Raw genomic sequence first — 23,373 nt, 5'->3', positions numbered from 1 at the left:
ACTAGAAACTATTTTGACAGCTTCAGTGGCTTTGCTTATGTGACTTAAAGTTTTTCTTGATCGAGGAATATTTGGACTTCCCAAATGTTGGAGGGATAGAAGTTACATTTATATACTGTGGAAAAAAAAAAAAAAAAAAAAAAAAAAGAAAAAAAAAATATATACTGTGGAAAATTCATTTATATAGAATCCTTTTTTTTTCTTTTTTAAGATTTTATTTATTTATTCATGAGAGAGAGAGAGAGAGACAGGCGGAGTAGCAGGCTCCAGGAGCAGGGAGCCTGATGTGCGACTTGATCCCGGGACTCCAGGATTACACCCTGGGCCGAAGGCAGGTGCCAAACTGCTGAGCCACCCAGGGATCCCCAGAATCCTTTCTAAGAAAATTCTGGGTTATCATCTGGGGGAATTAGACTGGTGCAATGTAAAAGGCATTTTTATGAAGTCAGTTTGAATCCTTTCCTGTATTGCTATTTTTCATACTACTTTTGTGAATTTAGGCAAATTGAAATAATTTCTGCCTCAGTTTTTTCATCCATAATATGGAGAAAGTACTCTTCTAGAAGCTACTGTGAGGTTATGAGGTAATTGTTAAGCGTTCAGCACAGTGTCTGATTTTTATTGTGCCCATGCAGCTAGCTAAATCATTATCCTTAGTACAGTTATTTTATTTAGCAATTCCTCAGTGTGTGGCTCAGTAACCGCTGAGCCCAATCTGTGATTAATTCTAATATGCTGGGGGAGCCCTGGTGGTTCAGTGGATTAGCGTCACCTTCAGCTAGGGGGTGATCCTGGAGACCCAGGAACGAGTCCCACGTCAGGCTCCCTGCATGGAGTCTGCTTCTCCCTCTGCCTGTGTCTCTGCCTCCCTCTCTCTGTGTGTCTCTCATGAGTAAATAAATAAAATCTTAAAAAAAAAAAAAAAATTCTAATGTGCTGTTCCTCTCCCAAATATAGTGGTATTGCCCATTTCCAAACCAGGGAATTCTGTGGTAGTGACTGATTGCAGGTCATCTTTGAAGTAAAGACCTGTAAAGTTAGATATGTATAAATAATATCATTTATCTTTTTTTGGGTATCATTTATCTTTTTAAGACATGTGAGAGTTTTGTGGATTAAGAACTGATAAGTATTGATAGGTGCTTAAATGGACAGAATAAGGTGTCTAATTTTGCTGCTTAGGAAATGATTCATTGTAGCCTATTTCAGTTCAATTAAAACATTGTTTTTATTAACATGTATTTTGTCCCAGAAATGTAGATACATGAGTGGATGATACCTTGTCTTCCTGAAGTTTAGCATGGTGGAATAGATAAATTATAAACCCAATATAATGGTAAGTTAAGAGATAGGCATAGGATATAATAGATAGGCACTTGGCTAAGTCAAGAGATAGGAGATGTTGGAAGTAAGGTGTCCTGAGGAGACCTAGGAGAAAGAGGAATTCCTGTCAGAAAGGAGATGGAAGGATAAAGAGCATGATCTCAGAGGGGGACTGTGGACAGCTTGGTGTAAACTTTTGAAGTAGGGAATGGTAAAATAGGAGATTAGAAACAGAAATAGTATCTAGATTCTTATTTTAAGAGGAAGGAACCAGCTGTTTTTACTCTGTCATTATCTCTTGAGGTTTGTTCTGAGAAATTTGTTACTAATAATTTTATTTATAAATAAAATAATAAATAAAAATAACTTGTTACGAATAATAAATTTGTTACTAATAATCTTCGTTCCCTAAGATCCCTCTACCTCCCACCTCAATCCCAGTTTAGCAGTTATAGGATTTTATTTTGTTCATTTGTCTCTTTCAGAGAGATTAAGCTCCCACAGGGCTTGTTTGTTCCATCTCTACATTCAGTTATATGCCACTCAGAATATATATTTTTTCACTAGTATTGACCTGTAGAAATAATCCCTGAAAGTATAGTCTGGTACTCAGAATATATATTTTTTTATTTTTAAAGATTTTATTTATTTATTCATGAGAAACACAGAGAGGGGAGAGAGAGAGGGAGACACAGGCAGAGGGAGAAGCAGGCTCCATGCAGGGAACCCGATGTGGGACTTGATCCCAGGTCTCCAGGATCACGCCCTGGGCTGAAGGCGGCGCTAAACCGCCAAGCCACCCGGGCTGCCCTGGTACTCAGAATATTTATAAAATGCTTAAATATAAAGAAAAATTGTTTCCTTGAAAATAAATCTTTACTGGAGAAAAATAATAAATTTGAGTCTCATAATTTTCACCCCCTAGAAATAATCACTGTTTTCCACTTTCCAAACTTAATAAATATTTGAATGATTGAGTTATCCAACATGAACTAAATTTAATCAACTCAGCAAACATTATCTGGGAATCTGCTATTATGTGACATTCTAGATAATCAGTAATCTCTACTATCAAGTAACCTAAGGTTTCTTAGTATTGTTAAACAATATATCCTAAAATGAGGAGTAATGGGAGGAATTAAAGGACCCGTTTAGATGGTTTTGCTTGTTTTATCTTTTTAACTGAATTTTGTATAACTATTACATGATTTAAAAGGAAACAAACTACAGAGTTCTGTACCTAACAGTGAAAATTTGTCTGTTTACTATACAAATATAATACCAGTTAAAAAAATGTAAAAATACCAGTGTTTCCACAAAGGTAATAACATCTTTATTTTTAAAAAGGTTTTATTTATTTGAGAACAAGCAAGTGAGAGTGTATATGGGGGGATGGTGAGGGGGGGAAGAGAGAATCCCAAGCAGACTCTTTGCCCAGGCAGAACCCAACAGGGCTTGATTCTTCAACCTTGATCATGGCCTGAGCTATAATAAACAAGAGTTGGTCACTGAATTTACTGAGCTACCCAGGCACTCTAGTGGTAATAACATCTTTAAATAACATCTTTTTGTATTTTTTCTTCTTTACAGCATACTTTCCTGGCTTCCCATGGTAAATTTTTAAAAGTTTTTATTTAAATTCCAATTATTTAACATAACAGTGTAATATTTGTTTCACATTTACAATATAGTGATTGAATGGTTGCATACATTACCTGGTGCTCATTACAAGTGAACTCCTTAATCTCCATCACCTATTGATAATATCCTCCACTACCTCCCTTCTGGTAACCATCAGTTTGTTGGTTTGCCTCTCTCCTGGTTTCCCATAGTAATTTTTAAGGACTGTTTAATAGACCAGCAAATTGTTCTAAATTTGCTTAGCTATCTTTTTGTTGTTACTTTCACTTTTGTTATTACAGTTAATGATGAAGTGAAAATACATTTATAGCCCTTAGTCTTTTACCTTCTTTTTGTATTATTTCTTAGGATGGAGTCCCAGGAATGTGAGTATTGTTTCAAAGAGTATTATGTTGCTTTTCAAGAGACCATACTAAAATTGATTAAGTAGTAGTGGTTAGTGGAGTGCCTGGGTGGCTCAGACAGTTAAGTGTCCAATTCTTGGTTTTGGCTTAGGCCATGATCTCAGGGTTGTAAGATCAAGCCCCACGTCAGGCTCTGCACTGAGTGTTGAGGCTGACTGAGATTCTTTCTCTCCCTTGCCCCCAGCCCCTACCTTTGCATTCATTCTCTCCCTCCCCTCCAAATAAATAAATAAAACTTAAAAAAAATAGTAATATGTTATTTCTAAGAACTTGGGTATTTCTTTTTTTTTTTTTTCTTCCCCTCAAGATAGAATTATGAATAGAATCGAGTCTCTTGGTCAAGCAGTTCTATTAGAGGTTAAAAAGAATCCTTATCTATTTTTATGCCTCAAACCTTAGTCTCAGGTACCTTTCTCTGTCTAGCTCACTTTGTTGATGATTTTTTATCTGGGCCACATCTAGCTTGAATCTTATCTCAGAATTCCTGCATCATATATACAGTGGCTTTTTTTTTTCTTTTAAAGATTGATTACTTTTTTTAGAGAGAAAGTGAGAGTACGTGACTGGGGAGAGGGGCAGAGGGAGAGAATCTTCAGGCAGATTCCCTCGGGGAGCCTGATGTGGGGCTTGATCTCAGTACCCATGAGATCATGACCTGAGTGAAATCAAGAGTCAGACGCTAAACTGAGCCACCCAGGGCCCCCTACAGTGGCTTTCTGGGGCAATTTTCACTAGGTTGTGAAATGGAGTTTTACATTTGTTCAAAGCCAAGTTTCAGCTGTTTATTCCCCAAATCTATTTTCTCCTATAGTCTTTTCCATTTTAATGAATGGCAACTCCATCTTCGCAGTATTTAAGACCTAAACTTTTAGCATGATCCTTGAGTTCTCTCTGTAACATCCATATCCAGTCCATCAGCATAAATTTCATTGGCATTGCCTATTTCTTGTCCCCTTCACCATCCTAGATTGATTCATGTAATTGTTACCTCTCATCTGCATTATTATTGCAATAACCTAAGCAGGTCTCTGATTCCATCCTGACCCCCGGGTGCCCCTCTTTGATCGATTTTGAGTTAATTTTTGTATATGGTGTTAGTGTATAATTTCATTCCTTTGTATGTAGATACCCAGTTTTCCCACTACCATTTGTTGAAAAAGGCTGTCTTTTCCGTATTGGTTTGTTAGTACTGTTGTCAAAATCATTTGACCATATATGCAAGGATTTATTTCTGGAATATTTAGAGAGAATATTTCTCTCTAAACAGAATAGAGAATATTTTTCTATTCTGTTCTCTTGGTCAGTATATCTTTGTGATTGTAGTTGCACAGTGTTTTGTTGTTGTTGTTTTTTTTAAATAGACTCCATGCCAAATAGGTGCTTGACTTTAGGACCCTGAGATCAAGAGTCATATGCTTTATCAACTCAGCCAGCCACCCAAGTATTTTGACTAATGTAGCTATTTGTAAGTTTTGAAATCAGGGGGATCCCTGGGTGGCTCAATAGTTTAGCACCTGCCTTCGGTCCAGGACGTGATCCTGGAGTCCCGGGATCAAGTCCCACGTCAGGCTCTCTGCGTGGAGCCTGCTTCTCCCTCTGCCTGTGTCTCAGCCTGCCTCTCTCTCTCTCTCTCTCTCTCTCTCTTTCTCTCTCTGTCTCTCATGAATAAATAAATAAAATCTTTAAAAAAAAAGTTTTGAAATCAGGAAGTAGCTAGCTTTTCTTTCTCAGTATTGCTTTGTTTCAGGTTCCCTTGGATTTCATATGAATAGTGAAATCTTTTAAAAAGTCATTCTGATTATTACAGGGATTACATTGAATCTATAGATCACTTTGAATAGTAGTAATATCTTAACAATATCAAGTCTTCTAATCCATAAATAAACAAGCATTTCTTTCCATGTATTCTCTTTAATTTCTTTCAGCAACATTTTGTGGTTTTTATTATACGTCTTTTATTTCTTTGATTAATTATTAGGTATTTTATTCTCCTTCATGGTCTTCAAGGACTTCTTTATTTCCCTTTTGGCTTGTTCTCTTTTTTTTTTTTTTAAGATTTAGTTGTTTGAGAAGGAGAAAGAGAGTACCAGCAGGGGAGTGGCAGAAGGAGCCAAGGCAGACACTGAACTGACTGCTCTGGATAGGCTTTTTTTTTTTTTATTTAATATTTTATGTATTTATTCATGAGAAATACAGAAAGAGAGGCAGAGACACAGAGGAGAAGCAGGCTCTATGCAAGGAGCCCAATGCAGAACTTGATCTTGTAAATTGAGGATCAGGCCCTGAGCCAAAGGCAGACACTCAACTGCTGAGCCACCCAGGCATCCCTGGATAGTTCATCATTAATGTGTAGAATTTCAGCTGAGTTTTGTATGTTGATTTTGTATCATCCTAGTTTGTTGAATTTATCTTAAAATATTTTTGTGGAATCTTTATGAGTTCTGCAAATAGAGATAATTTTATTTATTCATTTCCAATGTGGTTCTTTTTCCTACCTAGTTGCTCTTTTATTATATGGAAAGTTGACTTTTAATATATGGAAATAGTTTCCTATTACTGGTTTGTTTTTGAGTGTTTTATTTCCCTCACAGCTAAGTATTGAATTTTGCTAAATAATTTTTTTCATCAATGTTGATGATCATATGATTTTTATCCATTCTGTTTGTGTGGTATATTAAATTTACTAATTTCAAATGTTGAACAATCCTGTTTTCCAGGAATAAATCCCATTGGGTCATGGTGTATGGTTTTTTTGTTGTCGCTATTGGTTTTTATTGATTTTTTTATTCCACTATAGTTAATTGATTTTTTTTAAAGATTTTATTTATTTATTCATGAGAGACACATACATACACAGAGAGAGACAGAGACACAGGCAGAGGGAGAAGCAGGCTCCACGGAGGGAGCCTGACGTGGAATTCGATCCTGGGTTTCCAGAGTCATGCCCTGGGCTGAAGGCAGCGCTAAACTGCTGAGCCACCCGGGCTGCCCTAGTTAATTGTTTTTTAAATGACATATAATTGACATATAAGATTGTTAGATTTAGCTATACAAAATAATGATTTCAGGGGTGCCTGGGTGGCACAGTTGGTTAATAAACACATGCAGAGTTTGCTTGAGATTCTCTCTCCCTTTGCCCCTTTCACTCATGCTCCCTCCCTCTCTTTAAAAATAAATAAATCTTTAAGAAAAACAATGATTTTATTTTATTTTTAAAAAATTTTTATTCATTAATTTGAGACAGAGCATGAACAGGGGGCAGAGGTAGGGGGAAAGGGAGAAGCAGCCCCCTGTTGATTGAGGAGCCCAGTGGGGGACTTGATCCCAGGACCCTGAGATCATGACCTGAGCCAAAGGCAGACACTTAACCATCTGAGCCACCAATACAGGCGCCCTGTATTATGCTTTTTTTTTTTTAATGTTCATTTATTTTGCTAGTATTTTATTGAAGATCTTTGCATCAATGTTTATAAAGGGTATTGGTCTGTAGTTTTCTTTTTCTTACGGGGTCTTCATCTGGCTTTGGTATGAGAATGATGCTGGCCTCAATGAATAAGGGCATGTTCCTCACTAGAGTTTGGAAAAGTTTGAGAGAAATGGATGTTTTTAGTTAAATGTTTATAGCTTCCCAGTGAAACTGTTAGGTCCAGGGCTTTTCTTTGTTGGGACATTTTTTGGTTACTCATTACTGAGTCAGTCTCCTTAATAGTTACAGATCTATTCAAATATACTGTTTTTATGTCATTTAATCTTGGTAGGTTTTTTGTTTCTTGGATTTGGGCTGTTTCATCTAGGTTTTATCCATTTGTAGATATACAGTTATTCATACTACTCTTTTATAATCCTTTTTGTTCCTATAGAGTCAGTAGTGATGTCTACACTTTTATTTCTGATTTTAGTAATTCAAGTCTTCTTTTATTCTTGATGCACCTAGCTAAGGATTTATCAATTGTGTTGATCTTTTCAAAGAATCAACTCTTGGTTTTGTCCAATTTTTACTATTCTTGATTTTCTATTCTTAATTTTCTCTCTAATCTTTATTATTCTTTCTGCTTGCTTTAGGTATAGTCTGCTAGTTCCTTTTCTAGCTTATTAAGATGAAAGTTTAGGGTGTCTGAGAAATTTTAAAGAAATACACGTCTACAGCTATTAACATCCCTCTAAGAATTGCTTTTGCTGCATCTTTTAAGTTGTGATATGTTTTGTGTTCATTTTCATTCAGACTATTTTCTAACTTACCATGTGAATTCCTTGACTTACTGGTTATTTAGTAGTGTGTTGTTTAATATCCCAGTGTTTCTTGTCTTTTTGACTTTTAATTTTGTTCCATTGTGGTTGGAAAATACATTCTGTATTTCAGTTCTTTTAATTTTATTTTTTGGCCTTAACATATGGCCTATCCTTGAGAATGTTAACTTGTGCTTAGGAAGACTGACTTTGTGGTTGTTTAGTAGAATGTTCTTCAGATGCCTGTTAGGTCTAGTTGGTTTATAGTACTGTTCAGTACTTCTGTGTCTTTATGGATCATCCAAATCTCTCCTGTACTGCAAGTTGGTTTTTTGTTTTTAAGACTTTGTTTATGACAGAGACAGAGGCAGAGGCAGAGGGAGAAGCAGGCTTCCCTCGAGGAACCTTATGAGGGACTCGATCCCAGGATCGTGGGATCAAGACCTGAGCCAAAGGGAGACAGACACTCAACCACTGAGCCACCCAGATGGCCCTGCAGTTGGGTTTTGAAGTCTCTTTTGTTGTTTCTCTTTTTCACATTTCTGTCCATTATGGCCTCATGAATTTGGAAGTCTGGTTTGATGCATGGTGTTTGTAATTGTTAAACCTTCCTCTTAGATTGACATTTTTATCATAGAATTTTGATCTTGTCTTTTTTTTTTTTTTAAATATTTTATTTATTATTTATTTATTTAAGTCACAGACAGAGAGAGAGAGAGGCAGAGTCACAGGCAGAGAGAGAAGCAGGCTCCATGCACCAGGAGCCCGATGTGGGATTCGATCCCGGGTCTCCAGGATCGCGCCCTGGGCCAAAGGCAGGCGCCAAACCGCTGCGCCACCCAGGGATCCCTGATCTTGTCTTTAGTAACCATTTTTTTAAAGATTTTATTTATTTATTTATTCACGAGAGACAAAGAAAGAGGCAGACACACAGAGGGAGAAGCAGGCTCTCTGCAGGAGCTGGAAGTGGGACTCGATCCTGGGCCCTGGGATCATGCCCTGAGTCAAAGGCAGATGCTCAACCGCTGAGCCACCCAGGCATCCGTGTAGTAACCACTTTTGCCTTTAAGTATATTTTCTGTGGTGTTAATGTAAAGAAGAAGCTAGCCCTCTCTGTTACTATTGCATTTTATTTATTTTCCAACCTTTTGCTTTCAACTTTTTTTTTTTTTTTTTTAAAGACTTTATTTATCTATTCATGAGAGATACAGAGAGAGAGGCAGAGACATATGCCGAGGGAGAATCAGTCTGCTCGCGGGGAGCCTGATGCGGGACTCCATTCCAGGACCCCAGGATCATGCCCTGAGCCAAAGGCAGATGCTCAACAGCTGAGCCACCCAGGTGTCCCTTAAATACATATACATTTTATCTAAGTAGTGATAAGGTAGGATTGATATCTGCCATTTTACTATTTTTTGTTTTTGTTCCTCTGTCCTGTTAACTACCTTCTTTTATGTTAAATAGGTATTTTCTAGGGCAATATTTTAATTTCCTTGTCATTTATATGATCACATCCCTCCCCACTCCAAATTTAGTCATTAGTGGTTGCTCTAGTTATTGAGATTGCAACTAAAGTCTTAATTTGTTACAGTGTGGTTTGTATTATTAATATCAAGTTAATTTTAATAGTAATAAAACTTGTTCCTTTATTGGTCTGCCCTTGTCATCTCCTTTGTTATTTTATTGTCATACAAATTACATTTTGGGTCGCTGGGGTAGCTCAGTCAGTTAAGCATCTGCTTTTGGCTTAGGTCATGATCCCAAGGTCCTGGGATCATGTCCCCTGTCAGGTTCTCTCCTCAGAGCCTGCTTTTCCCTTTCCTGCCTGCCACTCTGCCTACTTGTGCTCTTTCCTGTCAAATAAATAAATAACATCTTTAAAAAAAGAAAAAACTAATTACATTTTTATATATCATGTGCCCATGCACACAGACTTAAGATTCTTGCATTAAACAGTTGTCTTTTATTTTTTATTTATTATATATATATATTTATTTTTAAAAGATTTTATTTATTTATTCATAGAGAAAAAGAGAGAGAGAGGCAGAGACCCAGACGGGGAGAAGCAGGCTCCATGCAGGGAGCCCGATGTAGGACTTGATCCCGGGTCTCCAGGATCACACCCCAGGCTGCAGGCGGCGCTAAACCGCTGAGCCACCGGGGCTGCCCTATTTTTATATTTTATTTATTCACGAGAGACACACAGAGAGAGGCAGAGACATAGGCAGAGGGAGATAGATACAGGCTCCCTGCAAGGAGCCTGGTGCAGGACTCCATCTCAGGACCTTGGGATTATAACTTGAGTCAAAGGCAGACGCTCAACCACTAATCCACCCAAGTTCCTCTTACTGGTGTCTTTTCAAGATTTTATTTATTTATTCATGAGAGACAGAGAGAGATAGGCAGAGACGTAGACAGAGGGAGAAACAGGCTCTCTATGGGGAGCCTGACTTGTACCTCAGTCCCAGGACCTTGGGATCACGACTTGATTCCAAAGGCAGATGCTCAACAACTGAGCACCCAGGTGCCCCTACACAGTTGTCTTTTTCTTTTTTTTCTTCTCACAGTTGTCTTTTAAGTTAGATACAAGAAAAGTGTTGTCTTTTGTATTTACATCTGTTACCTTTACCATGTTCTTTATTCATGTAGACTTGAGCTATTGTTTATTGTCCTTTATCTAAAGCTGAAGAACTCTCTGTAGGGCAGATTTCTTGTAGAGCAGATTTGCAAAGGACTCTCCTTGAAATTAGCTTGAAATACATGCTTAAGTGTTTTTTTTTTTTTTTTTTTTGTAATAAAACAGCATATTATTTTGTGGAATGCTAGATTGTAATTCTTGAAATACAGTCTTTTGTCAAATGCTGGGCTAAGTGTTAGACACAGAGGTAGTATGGTAGTGTCTCTTTTTCTGTTTAGGTCATTATAGTCTCTGAGTCCTGTGGGCTTGGTGGCTGTATATAGGCATTTAGAGAAGCTTTGAAATGATCAAATTATGATGAAATCATTCGTGCTTTTGTAAAGCACACAACACAAATGTAAGATTATCTGTATTTTTATTCACTCAATATATTAAAAGAGCATCACGGTGAGTTTGATTTAATCTCTCACCTTACGTGTCCTGTTTGTAAAATAGTGGAACTACCTATTTCTATCATCAGAATAAGGGAGTCATTTTTAATTAGGTAGAAAAAGGTGAAATTCCAAAGTAAATTTCATATAACTGTACAATGTATTCTTAGTATCACCTTTAAGACTTGGTATTTTAGTTTATTTTTAAATTTATTTTATTTATTTATTTAATCTATTTTAATTAATTAATTAATTTATTTATTTATTTAAGAGAGAGATTGAGAGAGAGAGAGTGAGCCCGAATAGGTGGAGGGAGTGACAGAGGGAGAAGGACAAGCAGACTCCCTGCTGAACAGGGAGCAATGTGGGGCTTGACCCTAAGATCATGACTGAGCCATCGAGGCATGCCAAAACTTGATATTTTAAATCAGGTTATTTATATTTGTGTGGTGCCTGGGTTCTCAGTTGGTTAAGGGACTGACTCTTGATTTCAGCTCAGATCATGATCTCAGAATCATGAGATCTAGCCCTGTGTTAGGGTCTGCTGGGCCTGGAGCCTGGTTAAGATTCTCTCTCTCTCAAAAAAAAAAAAAAAAAAAAGATTCTCTCTCTCCTATTCCTTCTGCCATCCCCTGTGCCCCTGTTTGTTCGCACTATATGCTCTTCCCCCCCCTTTCTCTCTCTCAAAACAAAACAAGAACTGAATCCTAGAGTTGGCAGTGAGTTTTGTGATAACATCTACCCCTAGGTCTTTACTTCAAGTTCTATATCACTATCTATTCTCTAAAAAGTTGTTTTCAGGATGCCTGGGTGGTTCAGTGATTGAGTGTCTGCCTTTGGCTCAAGGCGTGATCCCGGGGTCCTGGGATCAAGTCCCACATTGGGTTCCCCGTGGGGAGCCTGCTTTTCCTTCTGCCTGTCTCTTCCTCTCTCTCTGTATCTTTCTTTTCTTTTTTTTTTAATTTTTAAAAATATTTTATTTATTAGAGAGCGAGAGAGAAAGAGAGAGGGGGGTACAACTTAAAATTTGTAAGACGATAGATTTGTTATGTCCTTACCACTTATAAAATTAAAGAAAAAAAGATATTGTTGTTCTGTGAGTTAGCTGATTTTAAGTAGCTTACTCAACTCTTAAATTTTGGATATGCATGTAAGAATACTGGTATCTAAGGATTATTTACTCTGTGGTAACATTCAATTAACATTAAAAAGGAACACATTTAAGTTTTATACCATACATCCAGGAACATACTTGGGCCACCTGAGCTTATTTTATCTTAGAAATGCAGTAGTCTGGTTTGGACCTTTGATGGAAATTTCATTAGCGAATATGCTTAAAGATTTTACCTTAAAGTTTTTGTCTTTTTTTTTTTTTTTAAGATTTTATTTATTCATGAGAGACAGAGAGAGAGAGCCAGAGACACAGGCAGAGGCAGAAGCAGGCTCCACTCAGGGAGCCCAATGTGGGATTTGATCCTGAGACTCCAGGATCACACCCCAGGCCAAAGGCAGGCACCAAACCGCTGAGCCACCCAGGGATCTCCAAGTTTTTGTCTTTTTACCATAGCTTTTGGCTCAGGAGCCACTTCTTGATTGTGATTGAATAAGATGTATCAGTCTTTTAAAAAATAGCAGTGACAAGCTTATACAGGAATGTTTACTGTTGAAATAACATTTTACTGTCAATGGAAGAATGGAAATGGAGATTTTGAACCTAATTGATTTTTATTTTTTAATTTTATTTATTTTTTAAAAGATTTATTTATTTATTTAGTCATTCATTCATTCATGATAGAGAGTGAGAGAGAGAGAGAGAGAGAGAGAGAGGCAGAGACACAGGCAGAGGGAGAAGCAGGCTCCATGCCGGGAGCCGGACACCGGACTTGATCCTTGGACTCCAGGATCACCCCCAGGGACAAAGGCAGGCGCTAAACCGCTGAGCCACCCAGGGATCCCTGAACCTAATTGATTTTTAGATTTGTTTTAAACACTTGGAAAAAAAATTCTGGCTAATTCAGTTAAAATTAAAGGGAAAAATATGTCATATTAAAAAAATTAGAATTAAGTTTAAATCTTTTTCTTACTGTGATTTTTTTTAAAAATTTTTATTTATTTATGATAGTCACACAGAGAGAGAGAGAGGCAGAGACACAGGCAGAGGGAGAAGCAGGCTCCATGCACCGGAGCCCGATGTGGGATTCGATTCCGAGTCTCCAGGATCGCGCCCTGGGCCAAAGGCAGGCGCCAAACTGCTGCGCCATCCAGGGATCTCTTCTTACTGTGATTTAACCTTTTTTGATTCTCAGTTTAATTTTAATTCTCAGGATTAAGATAATGTATATATATATGTAACATATATATTAAGATAATGTATATATATTGGTTTTCTGGGGCTGCTGAAATAAAGTACAAGAAAGTGGGTGACTTAAATTACAAATTGTATCACAGTTTTGGAGACTAGAAATGTCAAGTTTTTTTCTGAGGGCTTGTGAGATTATGTTCCATATCTCTCCTAATGTGTAGATGCCTCAGGAGTGCCTTAGTTGGTAGATGGCATTTTCCTTGTGTCTTCATCATCTTCCCTCAATGTATGTCTGTCTCTGTTTCCAAATTTTTCATTTTATAAGGACACATTTATTTTGGATTAGAACCAACCCAGATTGATCTCCTCTTGATTATTTGTGAAGAGCCTATTTCCAAATGAGGTCTCATTTACAGTTATCGTGGGGCATACTTTTGGGTGACCACAGTTCAGCCCAGTAGTGTATAGAAAAAGGCTTAGCAGCAGTATATTTCTTCCAACTGGACATATAGAGATATTAGGAAAAACCATTCTGAAATATGTCTATCCTGCTAGTCTAAGCTCAGATCACATTTCTTCATTCTAGTCTTCCCTGATATTCTTCTAGTGTCTTGGGATCAAGAATCCATGTTTGTGTCTCTTGTTGAGCTTTCTGTTGTGGGACGCTTTTTTTTTATTTTTTATTTTTTTAAGATTTTATTTATTCATGAAAGATACACAGAAAGAGGCAGAGACCTAGGGAGAGAGAGAGAAGGAGGCTCCCTACGGGGAGCCCTATGTGGGACTAGATTCCAGGACCCCGGGATCACACCCTTAGCCAAAGGCAGATGCTCAACCACTGAGCCACTCAGCCACCCCTGTTTTAGCTCTGTCGTAAATTTGTATGCAGTTGAATTATGGGTTTAATCATTTGGTGTATTTGCGTGTCTTTCTTTCCAAGGTTAAATACTTAAACTCTTCTGAGGAGAACAGTCATATTTAGGGCAGCCCAGGTGGCTCAGCAGTTTAGCGCCTGCCTTCGGCCAAGGGCATGATCCTGGAGTCCTGGGATCGAGTCCCGCGTCGGGCTCCCTGCATGGAGCCTGCTTCTCTCTCTGCCTGTGTCTGTGTGTCTCTCTCTCTGTCTCTCATGAATAAATAAATAAAATCTTTAAAAAAATAAATAAATGAAATCATAAAAAAAAGAGAAGAGTCATATTTAAAAAGATTTTTGTCCCGTATTCTTATTTTGTCTACTTCATGATTGGAACCCTCTCTTGGGTCTGGAATTCTTGCCTGTGTCTAATTTTTTACGTGTTAAAGTCAGCTGGATTTGGTTGTTGTCCATTAGTAATAGTATTAACAATATGTTTTGTATAGACATTTTCCAATTTGTTTGCATATATTGTATTATTTGGTCATCATGGTAAATCAGTCAAGATAACCTGGAGAGTGGAGAGGGGTGCCTGGCTGGCTCAGTCAGTAGAGCATGTGACTCTTGATTTTGGGATTGTGAGTTTGAGCCCCATGTTGGGTGTAGAGATTACATAAAAATAAAATACTAAAAATAAAAACATGGAGAAAATATTTCAGGTTTGCAAAAATCTTTACCCATGATACCATTAATTTAATACCATTAATTTATCACACAGAGTCATGTTTCTCATTGACTTTGATATATATGTGCATGTGTGTGTATTTAACGATTTTTATTTATTTGAGAGAGAGAAAGCATGAGCAGGTGGGTGGGGGCAGAGGGAGAGAGAGAAGTGGATTCCTTGCTGAGTAGGGAGCCCAATATGGGGCTCGTTCCCAGGACCCTGGTTTCATGCCCCTAGCCAAGGGCTCAACCGACTAAGCCACGCAGGTGACCTAATTTTGTTATATATATGTATTTTTAAGGATTGATTTATTTGAGAGAGAAAATGTGCAAATGGGGAAGGGGCAGAGAGAGAAGGAGAGAATCTCAAGCAAACAACCCACTGAGCACAGAGCCGGAGTTGGGACTTGGGATTCAGTCCTTCAGTCCTAAGATCATGACCTGAGCTGAAATCAAGAGTTGGATGCTTAAAAAATTGTGCCACCCAGGCGGCCTAACTTTGTTATTTTTTTAAAAATCATCATTACAGTTTTTAGCATAGTTTTTAATGGTATATTATATGTATGGGTATTACATTTTTAGTATTACATTTCTTCTGCACTTTGTATATTTCATTGAATTGTCAGCATAATTCATTTAACATGTCTCTTGTATGTTAAGTTTTTGTTATTATAAATAAATGCTTGAAATATTTTTCTATAATTTTATTTAATTGGATTATTTTCTTTGGGTTACAATATTAGGAATGGAATTACTGTTTTCATTTTGATGGTTTATGGTAGAACAGATGTTTCTTTCCTGATTCTATGACAGGCTGAATTAAGTGACTTGTTTAAGATGTCATAATCTGTGATGGAGTCAGAATACAGAACTCATTGATGCTTTGTCTGGTTGTGTGATTCAGCTTCTGGGTTTACCTGATACTGCTCATGTTCCTTCCTTGCTTTCTGTTTAGTTTGTTTTTTAAAAAAATTATTGATGGGCAGCCCCCGTGGCTCAGCGGTTTAGCGTTGCCCTCAGCCCAGGGTGTGATCCTGGAGACCCATGATGGAGTCCCCTCGTCAGGCTCCCTGCATGGAGCCTGCTTCTCCCTCTGCCTGTGTCTCTGCCTCTCTCTCCTCTCTATGTATTCTCATGAATAAACAAATAAAATCTTTAAAAAATAAAATAAAAATAAAAATAAAATATTGAAATATATTTAGATGATATTGAAGGCATGTGTTTTATGGCTGTACTTTCTGATAATACAGTATAATCATTTTGATGAGGTAATATGAGGGGAAGACTGAACCAGTATGATGTCATTGATCAATTATGGCTTAATTTGTCATAAAGCATATAATATTCATGGGGTTTTATAGTTACTGGGTGATTAAGCAGTGGTTCAGAGTTCGGGCTTGGAGTTGGACTGCTAAGATTCGAATCCTGGCTCTGCTACTTATACTATATGACCATAGGCAAACAGTAAAATAAGCATACATAAAACAAGAGTAATAATAGATCTACTTTAAGAGGATTGAAAAAAGATCAGTGTCTAGCACAGCAAATATCAAGTAAATGTTAGTTACTGATTTTAGAGTAATTTAGGACGTGAATAAATAAGTCAGTACCAGTGATTGCCAAATAAATGATCATAAATTGTATCAGAAACTTATGGGAATCTACTCAAATTATAGTTTTCACTAAGGGCAAATAAAAAATTTGTTTTCCCATCCTGTATTTTTATCTTGGTTTTAAAGTTTCAAAGCCAGGTAGCTTGGGAGTCCTGTTTTTTTCCTGATGACTTACAAACTGGTAACTGGAAGAAATAGCCTTTTTTTTTTTTTTTCTTTTAAAGAATAGGATGTAGTTTCTGTCTCATTTCCTAGGAACTCTATACTTGTAGAACTAATCACAATAATTTTTAATAAGCACATTTTACGAGATTTAATTTGTCTGAAAAAAAATTCTTTTTCTTTTTTTTTAAATTTTTATTTATTTATGATAGTCACAGAGAGAGAGAGAGAGAGAGAGAGAGAGAGGCAGAGACACAGGCAGAGGGAGAAGCAGGCTCCATGCACCAGGAGCCCGACGTGGGATTCGATCCCGGGTCTCCAGGATCGCGCCCTGGGCCAGAGGCAGGCGCTAAACCGCTGCGCCACCCAGGGTTCCCTGAAAAAAAAAATTCTTAAAGTTGAATTGGTAACTTACAAATCATTGAGTTGAGCCCAGACCTTTGATATATGTGTGGTGGACAATATTCATCAATTGTTTCAATGATTTCAGTCAGTTCATCTAGCATCTACTTTATTGAATGCTTAATCCATTTTAGGGATTGAGTCTGAAGGAGCTGCTCACTCACTAGCCTTTTTCAAGACAGAGAACTTAAAATCATTATTTGTAGGTCTTCTCGCGCTGAATGGAAGAGGTTGATCTTTGCCCAAGTACCCTAGGCTTTTCTTTGGTTACATAGGAACATCTCAGTACACTTTTAATTCCTTTGTGTGGTGTGGAACAGGTAGGAAGCTCAGTCCTACTAAATACAAAGCTGTCTTTATCTGTAAAGTAGAACAGGTGTTCTGCTTATGATGTGTGTTAAAGGGCTGGCCACGGATTTAGAGTGGGATGGAGGATGTTGGATTTGCAGATCAATTAGGCATATTGTTTTTGAAGAAAAGATGCAGCCAGAGTTTCTGCATTAAGGTCCAAGGAGCTTGATTTGTATTTATTCTGCATGAATGATGTTGCTTCGAGTTGTGCAAAATACTGTTCTGCAGGTCCTGGGAAAAGTCCAAGGCAGTTGCACTGACATTGCTAGGGTCTAGCCTGTAGCCTTCAGGATAAGTTAATTAGAGCTATTATTATTAATTAATAGGAATGTCTATGTTTATTTGAGAAGGATATAGAATATTACCTGCAGAGGGGACCACAGTTCCCCTGCACCCCCATTTTATTGAGACATAATTGATACATTATATTGGGAGCATAGATTCTTGATACATTGTTTATAAATTCTTTTTACAACACTTCCATCCCCCAATGTTTTGTTGTGATCCAAGGACTAGGGCAAAGATAATCTTTTCCTAGGGATGATTGTTTCTTTTTTCAGTTTTTGTCTTTTTTATTAATGAAAATAATTTTTTTCCATGAATGTAGGTAGATTACTGAAATATAAATTGAAAGCTGCTACTTTATAAAGGCCTATGTTATGAACAATTAAGACAAAATCATTTAGCTGTACTTGCTTTGTAATTGTTAAGCTGGAATGTTTTCATCTAGAATTCTGTAGAACTCTGCTTTTTCAGAAGGCAAATAGGAAAATGATATACTGTTTCAAAAGATTCTGATTCTTATTGACGACGCATGTTTTGTCTGTCTCAAGTGTCAACCCAAGAAAAAGTCTACGCCACTGAAGTATGAAGTTGGAGATCTCATCTGGGCAAAATTCAAGAGACGCCCATGGTGGCCCTGCAGGATTTGTTCTGATCCGTTGATTAATACACATTCAAAAATGAAAGGTAATATTAGTAATTGATAACATAGTGCGGAGTAATAAACTTGTAGTTGCCTTTAGTGTAACCTAATTTTTGTTCTCTTTAGTATCCATATTTGCCTTTGAACATTTGTTTTCTTTTACTTTATGATTTCAAAATTCTCAGTTATTCTATATATATATAGATGCCAGAAAAATGTTAGGTTATTACCTGAAGTTTACCTTGTCTAGAATAACTTTTCAATATATTTAGGTTTTTCTACCTCAGTCTTCAGGTTTGTATCATTGCTGTTAAGTTTGAAAGCTGAAACAATTATAAAGAATGCTTGTGAATTTTGAATTGTAAAATATTAATTTAGAGCATTCCCTTTAGTAACTGTTATTTGTTAGTTACTTGATTCTATTTGAATCTCAGTCATCTTTAAAATGCTGAAGAGACTGAAACTTGATCTTGAGCTGCCTTTTTCCTATTAAGATGTTTTGTGATTTAATTTTAAAATGTGTTATTTTAGTTTTTTAATAGGTCATATATTCACAGTTGTGAATATATAGTCACCAATCAACTCACTTCCTCCCTTTCTCTGTTCTTCCACATTTTTTGTCCTTCTTTTCAAAGAGTAATCAGTTGTTTTTAATGTTTTTTTCTTGCGTTTCTATATATAAACCAAGTATATATTCTCATCTTTTTATTTTTAACACAAAAGTAGCATATTTTTTATATGTTCCACACTTGATTTTTGTTACTTTTTAGAGGTTTTCCATGTTAGTGCATTGAAGACTTTCTCTTTCTCTCTCTCTTTTTTTTTTTTTGAAGATTTTTATTTATTTATTCATGAGAGACACACACAGAGAGAGATTGAGGCAGAGACACAGGCAGAGGGAGAAGCAGGCTCCATGCAGGGAGCCTGACATTGGACTCAATCCTGGGTTCCAGGATCAGGCCCTGGGTTGAAGGTGGTGCTAAACCACCAAGCCACCTGGGCTGCCCCCCCCCCCCTTTTAAAGATTTTATTTATTTTTTATTTATTTATTCATAGAGATCGAGAGAGAGAGGCAGAGACACAGGCAGAGGGAGAAGCAGGCATGCATCATACAGAGAGCCTGATGTGGGACTCTATCCAGGGTCTCTAGGATCACACCCTGGGCTGCAGGCCGCGCTAAACCGCTGCGCTACCGGGGCTGCCCTCTCTCTTTTTTTTTATAGCTGCATACTTTTCTACTTTTTGAATCTATTATACTTTATATAACCATTTTCCTATTGATGGATGTTTAGAGTTTTGATCTTGTGTTATCTCTCTATACATATTTACATGCATATGTGCATCACATAAATATGACTCTTTGCAGTGGTGTAAATAATAACTTTCACATACATATGCCTATTTGTAGGATGATTTATCAAAAGTGGGATTGCTGGATTTGATTTTATATTTCAGATATTGAGTATTGAGACACCTAATGCCTTTACCAGCTGATTGGGGGTTTTTTGTTTGTTTTTAATTTTTCATTTATTTTTATTTTTTTTAAGATTTATTTATTTATTCATGTGAGATATATAGAGAGGTAGAAACACAGGCAGAGGGAGAAGCAGGCTCCATGCAGGGAGCCCGTTGTGGGACTTGATCCCGGGACTCTGGGATTAGGCCCTGAGCTGAATGCAGGTGCTCAACTGCTGAGCCACCCAGGTATCCCTGGTTGTTTTTTTTTTTTAATGATATATTAATCTTTGTGGCCTGTTTAGACATTTAAGTACTATTTGTAGGAAATTCCCACCCTTCCTGTTAAGTTTCTTATTCATTGTACTGTTCATGCATAGCAGTTGGGTTCATGTCATTTATTCAGCAATTGATAACTATTTTGTCCAGGAAGTAGGATCCAGTAATGGACAAAACATCAGTTCTTCTTTTCCTTGTCTATAATTAGAGTCTAGTTAAAGAGCCCAAGATACCAGCAAATAATCAGACAAATTGATAATTAACTGAGAAGTATGTCCAAAAGTAAATATTAGTGTTCAATCAGTGATATAGGAGGAGTACCTAATTTGGGCTTCTGATGCAGGGGCGGTTACGTTAGTATAGTATCTGGTCTGAGAGTTGTGAGGATGAGTAGGAATTAACTAGGGAAACAAGGAGAAAGTGGTTCCAGGCACAGAAAATAGTATATACTTTGGTTCTGAGAGGTCCCTACCCATTGAGTTATGGAGAGTGGCACAGTATCAGGCTGGAGAAGTAGATATGAGTCAAACTGTGTAGCATCTTTTAGACTTCATTTAAAATCTTGTATTTTTAAAAAAGATTTTATTAATTTATTTGAGATAGAGCTAGAGTAGGAATAGGGGGAGAGGGGAGAAGCAGGCTTTCCATTGAGTATAGAGCCGAATGCGGGCCTCAATCCCAGGACCCTGAGATTATGACTTGAGTCGAAAGCAGACGCTTAACTGACTGAGCCACTTAGGCACCCTAAAATTTTGTATTTTATTCTTAGAGCAATGTGATACCATTAACGTGCTATGAGGAGAGGATGATGTGATTTAATCTGTGTAAGGTTTTCTCTGACTGCAATATGTAAAATGGATTGGAAGGTGCATAAATAAGTAAGAGGACATTGTTGAAAGGTTCATTGCAATGATTATGGTGAGGTGCATGTGGTGAATAGAGAATAAAGAACAATTTAGGAGATAAAATCTGTATGACTTGTTAATGGATGAGTAATGGGGAATGAGGGAGAATGAAATCCTGAGGTTTCTGAGTCTCAGGATGGCTTCCAAGTTTTTAGCTTTGCCTGTACATAGATAGTGTTTAAGTGAGAGCAAGAGTGGCTTTGAGGAATCCAGTATTTGAGGTCTGTATGGAGAATACTGAGCTTGGTAAAGAGATGAGAAAAAGAGATGGAAGAAAAAAACCAGGATTATTTGGCATGTGGTATTGGTGACTAACATGTTTTGAGAAAGAAGAAGGATGTGATCGATTTGGGTGAACTTTGTTTGGCAATCAAAATGTCCATTATGTGTAACGAGGTAGAGATCAGTGATGTTTTTGGTGATTATGATTGTTTCTAAAGTTGGATTAGACTGGAAATGTAGTCAAAGCAGAGAAGTGGGGATGCTGTAGATAGAGATACGTGAGGTCCAGAAGGATTTCTAACAGTAGGGGTGATCATGTTAGTAGTACTGTGAGAAGAGTTCTGGAAATAGAGGGTGAAGACAGGAGTAGTAAGGGATCAGAGATGTGATCATAACATAGGATTTCTAGGAAAGGAAGAGGTAGATAGGATTGGTATCATGATGAGAAATTGGCTTCAATCGGAGGAGGAGCTGCACTCTTAAATTAGGGGTGGGTAAGAGTGCAATGACTAGAGGTTTGTTGTGGTATACTTAAGGATTCCTGTATGGCTTGTTTCTCATGAGTCAAGAATGTGATCACACCAGAGAGCAAAGTGCCATTACTGACTGGAAAATACCATTGTTTTGTTTTCGGGTTATAAAAAAGTTAAAACTCTTAAATTCAAATGATCTTCCCAGAGAGGATGAATTTATATAGCTTTGTATTGAAGAAATGAGAAAACATGGCATAACGGATCTATTTAACCTAACAGTTAGTTATAATATATTTTCTTTTTTTCTTTTTTTCATTTTTCACTTTTGTTTTCATTTCTCCATAGTTTATAGCAAACTGTAGGCAGCCAAGTTCTGGAAAGCCTAATTAATAACTTCTAGTAGTTAACTCTACATTTTTCTTTGAATGTACTCCTTTTTCTGCTTATCCTCTTCATAGCACATACGAAGAGTGTAGCACAGTGAACACCCATATATAGTTTACATTTGCTCAACAGTTACTTCTTTGTACTAATTATTAGTTGATATCAGTGAAAAACTAAAAATTATTGTGCAGTGTTCATATTATTCTGATCATCCATGTTTATTGTTTTCTTAGCCAAGCCAAATATTTCAAATGGTGTTAGAAAACCCAAATTTTTATAAAATCACTCTTTGAAGTCATTATTTTTATTATATAAGGTACATAAAATTTAAAAAGTCAAGTGGTTAACTCTACAGGCTTTGTTTGGAAAATACTCTGCTGTTTCTATATCCTTCGCTAAGTACCTTTAATCTCTGTCAGCTGGATCCCTCGATGTTTACTTCTGTATCTCAAAAATCCATCCTTCTGAATAACTTTTTATTTCTCACTATAGAAGTTGTGGGTTAGTCATCTCCATTTTTGTATTGGGCCTTACCTCCCACCGACCCCTGATACCTTACCTGTTGTATTATAATTTTGGTTAGGAATTCAGTGTGTATGTTGTCATGTTAACAGTGTACACAGCTTAGCCACTTGGTGGCCAGTGCTTTCGTTGCCCTCAGAACCTTTTGATTTTTCTTCAGTAATCTGTGTGTGTGTGTGTGTGTGTGTGTGTGTGTATTGGTGAGGGAGAGAGGGTTCTTAGTGTTTTATGTATTTGTTACTAATTCATAGTAAAACTCTCCTAGGTTTTATTTTTTCCACATGATCTGATATATTGGCAATTTGTCATTTTCCTTGTCTTTTTTTTTTTTTTTAAGAGAAGGAAAGGAGAGGGGAGTGGCACTGAGAGTGAATTTTTTTTAAATATGTTTTTATTTTCTTTTTTTTTTTAAGATTTTATTATTCATGAGAGACACAGAGAGAAAGAGGCAGAGATATAGGCAGAAGGAGAAGTAGGGTCCTCACAGGGAGCCTGATGTGGGACTCATTCCTGGGACTTCAGAATCAAACCTTGTGCTGAAGGCAGACACTCAAACGCTGAACCACCAAGCCTTCCCAAGAGGGAATCTTAAGCAGGCTCCACACCCAGCATGGAGCTTGATGCAGGGCTCAGATCTCAGAACTCTGAGATCATGACCTGAGCATAAATCAAGAGTGGGATATTTAACTGACTGATCCCCCCAGGTGCCCTGGTAGTTTGTCATTTTCATTATCTTGAGGAACTCTGACCTAGAGCCTTAGGCTGTTGAACCTTGAACAATACGGATTTGAATTGTGCAGGTCATTATATAATTTTTTATACAGATTTTGTTTCAGTAAATGTAATACCGTTTTGTAAATGTATTTTCTCTCCTTAAGATTTTCTTTTTTTTTAAGAATTTCTTAATAACAATAATATTAAATGTGCTTTCCAAAAAAAAAAAATGTGCTTTCCTTATGATTTTTCTTAATAACATTTTCCCTAGCTTACTTTATTATAAGAATGCAGTATATAATGTACAAAACATATAAAATATGTGTTAATTGACTGTTTATGTTATTGGTTAAGGCTTTTGGTCAGCAATAAGCTATTAGTACTTAAGTTTTTGGGAATTCAAAAGATATGTGGATTTTAA

The 23,373-nt window shown here is 37.0% G+C and overlaps 1 protein-coding gene across 8 annotated transcripts in view; it reads left to right on the top strand.

Moving 5' to 3' along the window:
* The window catches only part of NSD1 (nuclear receptor binding SET domain protein 1), a 154,499-nt gene that overhangs the window by 51,102 nt on the left and 80,024 nt on the right, over positions 1–23,373 (top strand). For all 8 annotated transcript variants that reach the window (XM_038534647.1, XM_038534650.1, XM_038534653.1 and 5 more), the window contains one exon: positions 17,907–18,042. In XM_038534647.1, the coding sequence (XP_038390575.1) occupies positions 17,907–18,042 (136 nt within the window). The remainder of the gene's footprint in view (positions 1–17,906; positions 18,043–23,373) is intronic.

Source organism: Canis lupus, chromosome 4, assembly GCF_011100685.1.
Source record: "Canis lupus familiaris isolate Mischka breed German Shepherd chromosome 4, alternate assembly UU_Cfam_GSD_1.0, whole genome shotgun sequence".
NCBI classification, from domain to species: Eukaryota; Metazoa; Chordata; class Mammalia; order Carnivora; family Canidae; genus Canis; species Canis lupus.
The sequence above is the reverse complement of the archived record's forward strand: the minus strand, read 5'-3'. Positions and strand labels throughout refer to the sequence as shown.